The sequence below is a fragment of the Bison bison genome, unplaced genomic scaffold (assembly GCF_000754665.1).
Source record: "Bison bison bison isolate TAMUID 2011002044 unplaced genomic scaffold, Bison_UMD1.0 scf7180017864468, whole genome shotgun sequence".
Classification (NCBI taxonomy): Eukaryota; Metazoa; Chordata; class Mammalia; order Artiodactyla; family Bovidae; genus Bison; species Bison bison.
In genome coordinates, this window is record NW_011495029.1 from 2,646,699 (window position 1) to 2,654,798 (window position 8,100).

General features: G+C 34.7%; 1 protein-coding gene across 3 annotated transcripts in view; it reads right to left on the reverse strand.

The window, feature by feature from the left end:
• Positions 1 to 8,100, reverse strand: part of DNM1L (dynamin 1-like) — an 18,471-nt gene that overhangs the window by 10,051 nt on the left and 320 nt on the right. The window contains exons 2-5 of one of the 3 annotated variants that reach the window (XM_010860573.1): positions 6,715 to 6,925; positions 3,280 to 3,400; positions 2,902 to 3,057; positions 2,581 to 2,670 (exon numbers count right to left, since the gene is read on the reverse strand). In XM_010860573.1, the coding sequence (XP_010858875.1) occupies positions 2,581 to 2,670; positions 2,902 to 3,057; positions 3,280 to 3,400; positions 6,715 to 6,925 (578 nt within the window). Of the gene's footprint in view, positions 1 to 2,580; positions 2,671 to 2,901; positions 3,058 to 3,279; positions 3,401 to 6,714; positions 7,024 to 8,100 lie in introns of those variants that run through there. The other 2 variants (XM_010860571.1, XM_010860572.1) reach the window with 2 other exon arrangements.

The following is an 8,100-nucleotide window of genomic DNA, read 5'->3' on the forward strand; positions in this document are numbered from 1 at the left end:
GTATCTCTAGCTAATAATGCTTTTCTATTTTACTTACAGTATCAAATAGAAATTTTGATGGAAATGGATAAATTGCTATACAGGCTAGGCAAAAATAGCTAATAAAAATTATATGTGAAAAAGTTTTAAAATTAAACATGATTAAAATTAGTTTAGAAAAGTATTTGTAAGCAAAGGTTAGAAAAACATTACCAAAATGATGGCAGAGGTAACGTTAGGTGGGATTATAGAGTAGGATTTTCCTTTATTAAAACTTAAAAGCTTAATTTAATGGGTCATTTCTTTTCATTTTTGCATTTACCAGGTCGCAGAACCCTAGCTGTAATCACTAAACTTGATCTCATGGATGCAGGTACTGATGCCATGGATGTATTGATGGGAAGGGTTATACCGGTCAAACTGGGAATAATTGGAGTAGTTAACAGGTGAGCAATCAAGATCACAGCGTTCTCATTTCAAAGCAAACCTAAAGTTTTTGACTGAGTCTGAAATGTGATACTATCCCTATATTTTCCCATTTTACTATAATCTTGGTATTGTTAAAGAATTCATTGCTCTAAAGGAAGAAAAGAGATTCACTAAAACCCCCTGTAGATAGTTTTAAACAGAAAATGTTTATGAAGTAAGCAGTGCCACAAAATGGAAAAAATTTAATGGCTAGGCTTAAAAAAAAAATCCCTATTATGTTATGTATGATGAGCGCACTGTATTAGAAAAAAGTATTATTTAGTTTACATCCAGTCAAGAAAGAGTTTTTTAAGGTGGTAGTATTTTAATAGATCGATGTAACCCCTAGCATTAATGATTCTATGCAATTGCCGGGATGTGACTTGGGAGACATTTTATTAAAGGTATCCTAATAATACCTAAAGGTAGCTGAAATTAAAAATTATGGACAGGAAACTGATTACTATTGAGTGTCAACTTACGTTTTAGACACTCTACTGTGAGAAATTTGCAAATAGTATCTCTTTGAACCTTCCCAACCTACCTGAGAGCTATTATATTAGTCTGTTTTATAGTCAGGAAACTTACTAAGTGATACATTTACCAAAGTCACATGGCTGGTGAAAGCAGAGCCAGATTCAAATGAAGATCTTAGTCCAAAACCTTTATAAAATAGGAAGCACTGAAACTGTCATGAGGTCAAGGTTCTACTCCCAGTTCATCCACAAACTAGGTGTAATGTGGGTTTAAATGATTCCTAACATCTTTGGTCTCAAACCTTTTAAAATGAAAATGTTACTAATTGATGTCTTTATACTTGTCTGCTTCTAATCACACGTCTTTCTCCCTCACCCCTACTGTTTTTGTTTTTTTTTTTTAATTCCCATTATCTCTTTTCAAGGCAAGCAAGTGTTATAAAAGTGTTGTATTTGTAGATGGCTGCTCTCCAATTTAGTTTCTTGTCCATGGATAAAATACACAGTTGATTAAGACACATGTATTTTTACCTGTTACTTAAGAGTACTGCTTTTGACTGTGGTTAATGGTAATAACGTGGCCTACGTTATTCAAACATTGCTTACTTAAAAGTCACACAGTTTGACTCTTGGCTGAATTACTTAATATGTGACCTTGGGTAAATTAATCTCCCTGGGCCTTACTTTGTTATAAAATGAGATAATACCTATTGCATGGAATTGTTTTGAGAATTAAATAAAACAGATCACGTCAAGCATTATAGACAGTTCCTGATGCCATCATCATCAATTTTAGGCTATCACTGTCATCCTTCTCACCATCCAAAGTACTTAGTACCACAGTTTACTTTAGTTGAAACAGTTTTGTTAATTTTTCCAACCTTAGAAGCCAGCTAGATATTAACAACAAGAAGAATGTATCTGATTCATTCAATGATGAATATGCTTTCCTTCAAAAGAAGTACCCCTCTCTGGCTAATAGAAATGGAACAAAATATCTTGTCCAGACTTTAAACAGGTAACATTTTTTACCTTTTGGAAAATTAGATGTTTTTGGTTTGCCAATAGGTATCTGAGACTTTTGATTACATTTTTAGTCCTTACATTTTTATAATGTGCTTGTCTATAAAATTTCACTTTTTGTTTCTTGTACAGTAGGTTCTTATAATGTATTTATTTTTATTGAGCTGTACCCAGTCATGTCTGACTCATTGCAGCCCCATGGACTGTAGCCTGCCAGGCTTCTCTGTCCATAGGATTTCCAGGCAAGAATATTGGAGTGGGTTGCCATTCTTACTTCAGGGGATCTTCCCAACCTGGGATCAAACCTGTGTCTCTTGGGTCTATCTGCATTGGCAGGCATATTCTTTACCACTGCACTACCTGGGAAGTCCTTATATGTAATAAAGCTAACCTGAATACAATCTTCAACAATAAACTTCTGCTGGCTATTTTTAGGAAAATGTGGCTGCAGGCTAACAATGACTAAAATATGAGGAAAAATGCTTTTTATACCAGAACTACTGAAGTTTCCTTCGAAATAAGACTGAAATTCATTTTTCTTTTTGATACACTGGGAAACTATGCCTAAATTCATGAAGTATACAAAATGATTTTATTAACAGTGACTACAATGATTTATGAAGTAACAGCTCACCATTTCATTTGTAACAGGCAACCGTTTACGAAGAAGACAAGTCACTACTTCAACTATGGCATCATGAAGTTTAGGGAACCGCAACAACTCCTATAAATGATGGAAGTAAGAAACAGTCTGTTTGGTTTGAAGGAAAACTAATCACTGAAATACTAAACCAGATTTGGAAGCTATATTTAACTATACTATTTCAAATATCACTTTTAGATAAGGAACTAAAATTTTAACTTTAAGCCCATCTTCTGTATTTCCTCCTGCCCCTTGAAATCATCAGCTCATGTCTTTTACTACCTAATAGAAACCTGTTACATTTCTCAGTACCTGTGTACTGTAATTGCTACAGTGTTGAATGATCCTTTGCATTTCTTCATGAACCAGTTCCACACAACGGAGGCTGGGCTCTTCCAGACGTTTGATCTGCCGTTTGACCAATAACTCAAATGAAACTTCAGGCACAAACAAAGCAGGACGAGGACCCTAAAAACATAAGATTTTGAGCTCTTATAGCTACATATAATTTTGGTTCTTCCCTAAGGTTAAAATAAATCACATTTTTTGGTATTTTTTCATGAAAAGTACTTCCTAATTTCAAGAATAAGAGCAAAATAACAAACTGTACCATTCATTAAAAAATATATATGGATTAAAAAATAATCTTTAACCTCATTTCAAAACATTCTAAAAGTTAACCATACTCACAGTTGCATTTCTAATGGCAGTCAAAATGTCAATAGTGTTAAGGCCACCAAGAGGGTCAACAGATTCTAAGGTTCGCCCAAAAGTCTCATGGAAAATATAACATATTCGAGCACCACCACATCTGAAAGTCAATGAAATATATGATTTCTAGTATTACTAAAAGGAAAGACACTACAAACTAGAAGTCTTTCTGTAAGCATTAAGATGACAGACAACTACCTTTAGACCATTTCCATGTATTCTCAACTGTATTATGAACCAATTACTCTAATCTTTTTAATGGGGAGTCATTTCACAAAAGGCATTCATATATGCATGCACGCATGCACACACAGAGTAAACTGTACTGTCAGAAAACATGAGTTAACTAAGAACAACTAAACATTTTTCTCTGCTCTAGTTTTCAACTAGACCACACGCTCCTTAAGGATATTTTCCAGTGGTCATGTATGGATGTGAGAGTTGGACTATAAGGAAAGCTGAGCGCAGAATTGATGCTTTTGAACTGTGGTGTTGCAGAAGACTCTTGAGAGTCCCTTGGACTGCAAGGAGATCCAACCAGTCCATCTAAAGGAGATTAGTCCGGGGTGTTCACTGGAAGGACTGATGTTGAAGCTGAAACTCCAATACTTTGGCCACCTGATGCAAAGAGCTGACTCATTTGAAAAGACGCTGATGCTGGGAAAGATTGAGGGCAGGAGGAGAAGGGGACGACAGAGGATGAGATGGTTGGATGGCATCACCAACACAATGGACATGGGTTTGGGTGAACTCCGGGAGCTGGTGATGGACAGGGAGGCTTGGAATGCTGCGGTTCATGGGGTCTCAAGGAGTCAGACACAACTGAGCGACTGAACTAACTAATTTCTATTTATTCACAATCTAGAGTAGAGATCAGCAAACTTTTTCTATGAAAGGCCAGTTAAATACTTTTAGACTTTTCAGGCCTTTGTCACAATTCACCAATTCTGCCATTGAGCACAAAAGCAACCACAGACTGTATGTAAACAAATAAGCATAGCTATGTTCCTGTAAACTTACACACACTAAAATTTGAACTTTACATATACACTACATAAAAAATTCTTTGAATTTTTTTTCAACCATTTAAAAAATGTAAAAATGATTCTTAGCCAATGGGCTTATCCCTGCTTTAAACAAATTAAATCTCTAGGCCTACATACTGGATACCTTGTGTTTCCTGTCTTAATGACTAGAAATCCTGGTATTATCTTTTATTTTTTTCATTCAAGTCCAGTTGAAACTTTACAAATATGATATATCCCCCCACATCATTTGTTCTTCTCTATTTTCCATCACTATTCACTACTTTCTTACAGTAGCCTAGGCAGAAGGTACCAGCCTAACATTATACTAAGTGAAATAACCCAGACAGAAAAGGACAAATATTGTATGAGTCTCCTTATATGAAATAACTAGAATAGGGAAATTCACATAGGCAGAAAGTAAGTCAGAGGTTACCATGGGCTAGGAGAAGAGAGGAAGACAGGTATCACTGTTTATTTGATACAGAGTTTCTATTTGGGATGATGAAAAATCTTGGAAATAGATACTATTTGATGGTTGTACAATATTGTGAATATACTTAATAGTATGTATTATACTTTAAAATAGTTAAAATTACCAGTAACTAGTCGCTCTGCCTCCAACCTTTACCTTCTCCAAATAGTTTCCATAATGACCAGAATTACCCTTCTAAAGTGGGGAACTCCTGTGACCAAAAATGTTTTCATTTTTTTATAGTAGGAAGCTCTTCAAATTCTGACATATTACACTTTCCACAGTCTTGTTCTTATTAGACATCTTTCCTCCCTTACTTCCTGTTACATCCCATCACTGTACCTGCCATTCTCCAAATTCCCCCTGAACTATTCTTTGCTATTCCAAAGCCTAAAATACCCTTCTACTTACTGCTTACAGCCTTCCCCATATTCTATTCACAGCCCAACCCAAATGCATTCTTAACTATGGAGCTCTCCAGTCCTTGAAAGAGATATAAATGGTCTCTCTTCAATGTTCTAATGAGGCTTGATTAGATAATTACAAAGATATAAATATTCTATGGAGTTAACTCACACAGAAGGCTACCAGGGTCACATAAAGTACACAGAACTGTACACCCACACACACACATGAAGTGTAATTGGTGAAATCTGAATAAACTTTGTGGATTGTACCAATGTCCAGTTTCTTGCTTTGTTATTGTACTACAGATATGCAGGATGTCAGTGCTGGGGGAGGTGGGGTGAAGGGTGAATGGGACCTCTATGTACATTAATCTGTAACTTGCTAGAAATCTAGTTATTTTTCAAAATTAAAAGGCTTTTTAAAGGTGAGAGTTCAGAGAAATATATTCTTATATATTGCTACTAGTAAAACAATACAATCTACTACTAATATCCCAGGTGGCACTAGTAGTAAAGAACCTGCCTGCCAATGCAGGAGGATGTTAGAGACCTCCTAACATGTTGGAGGACGTTAGAGATCTAGGTTTGATCCCTGGGTCAGGATGATCTCCTGGAGGTAGGCATGGCAACCCACTCCAGTATTGTTGCCTGGAAAATCCCCTGGACAGAGGAGCCTGGTGGACTACAGTCCAGAGTCGCAAAGAGCAAGACACGACTGAAGCAACTTAGCATGCACTACTAATACAGCAATGATAAAAGACTTTGAGGATGTGATATATCTTTTGATCTAGTAATTCTACTTCTAGAAATTTACCCTAAGAATTTACTTGGATACATGCTCCAAAGATAGTCCATCACAACATTGTATATATTTGTGTATAACTAAAAGCAAACTATCAAGAGTAGGGGACTCATTGAACAAGTCTAAAAAGTAAACTACTATGTAAATCTTAAGGTTGAAAATACAAATATGCAATTTCTACTAGTTGTTTGTGACAAGTTGATTTAAAGAAATGATTCTGTAGCATCTGATTTTTAAAGATGTGTATTATAGGCATTTATGTTTTATAAATACATAGAAAAATGTCTAGATTAATGCCAAAGTAACAGGGATTATTTCTGGATGATGGAATTTAAAGGAATTTATCCTTACACTTTACACTTTTTACTTATCTGCATTTTATTTTTTCATGAACAATGTTGTTGTCCATATTAAAGAAACAAACTTTTTTAAATTAGAAAATGTTATACTTATCAATTAAAGTCTTGTTTTTTAAAAAAAACCTGAAACTTTACCATGTTTTACATATTTTTACATATTTTATAAAGCATTTTACATACCTATCAGATATCGTTCATAATTTCTACAAAATGATATTCCTGTTTTACAGATAGTAAATCATAATCAGATAATCTCAAAGTCACTGTAACAAAAGATCTGTATCTTTCTTCTTTATCTAACCTAGCAATCCAGGTAGCCAAATCCATAGAGAAATTTCTTACTTACAGCTCTGACGTTTCAATATATTTTGCAGTTCCTTCAATAGTATTACAATATTCTGTGGCAAATTTGGTAATAAGCTGGAGTAAAGTAGCACTTTTATCATCCACAGGTTCACCATAGCTATTTAGAAGAGACTGATATTGAGCAGCTAGAACATTTATTCTCGTTTTCAACTCTGGTAAGCAATCTCTGATGTGATGCATCAGTAACCTAACAAAGGTTAGAAAGGAAGAATTTTAAAGTAAAATTGTGTATTTTGAAGATCCAAGCAGCTCAAATTTTAAAAATGCAAATAATGGGGAACCCTGTCAAACAAGTTGTCTTGGCAGGAAATAATGCAATTTTAGACTAGACATAAATATTTAGTCTGAAAAAAAAAATGACATGAAGGAAACTGTCTTGTTAAAATACCTTTTAAATTTACCTTCAATCCAATAAATGGTAACAACTGATAGAGAAATATAAATTAAAAAAATTTTTTCTCTATTACTACAATTACCTTAAAGAAAGTAAGCTACACAATCTAATTATACCTACATTATTTTGGTTTCTGACTTATCTTTTACAATAGGTACCCAGCACAGTGAAAATCAATCTTGTTAAGATCCATGTCCATCCACCTTTAATTTATTTAGGGAATAAGCAAAGACACAGACACGATTTAGCAACTGAATGACAACAATAGAAGGAAATAGCTTTCACTTAAGTTGTTTATAAATCATCTAGAAAGCTCTTCTAATCCCTTGAATGATCTAATACCATCAGTGGGTATTAAGAATTCAAGGTATACAGCTTACATCCTTTTTATGAACAGGACTAGAAGACATCCTAATTAGGACATGATTATGTGAAAATTATAAATTTTAATTCAGTTCCTGAAATACAAAATGGAACTGAAGTCAACTGCCATCTATTTCTATCATTAAGTACAATGACTGTAAATAATTTCATGATTAATGTATTTTAAAAATCACTTGTACATTCCTAGAATACATGATGATTTAATCCTGACTACCTCAATAAAAGGGTTTCCCAGGTGGCACACTAGTGGTAAAGAAACCACCTGCCAACGCAAGAGATGGAAGTTTGATCCCTGGGTTGGGAAGAACACGTGGAGTAAGGAATGGCAACCCCCTCCAATATTCCTGCTGGGAAAATTCCTGGACAGAGGAGCCAGGCAGGCTACAGTCCATGGGGCTGCAATGAGTCAGACATACCTGAACACACCTCAATAAAAATAAATACATTATAAGAACCTACTGTACAAGAAACAAAAAGTGAAATTTTATAGACAAGCACATTATAAAAATGTAAGGAACTGATCATCAAAGGTCTCAGATACCTACTGGCAAACCAAAAACATCTCATTTTCCAAAAGGTAAAAAAATG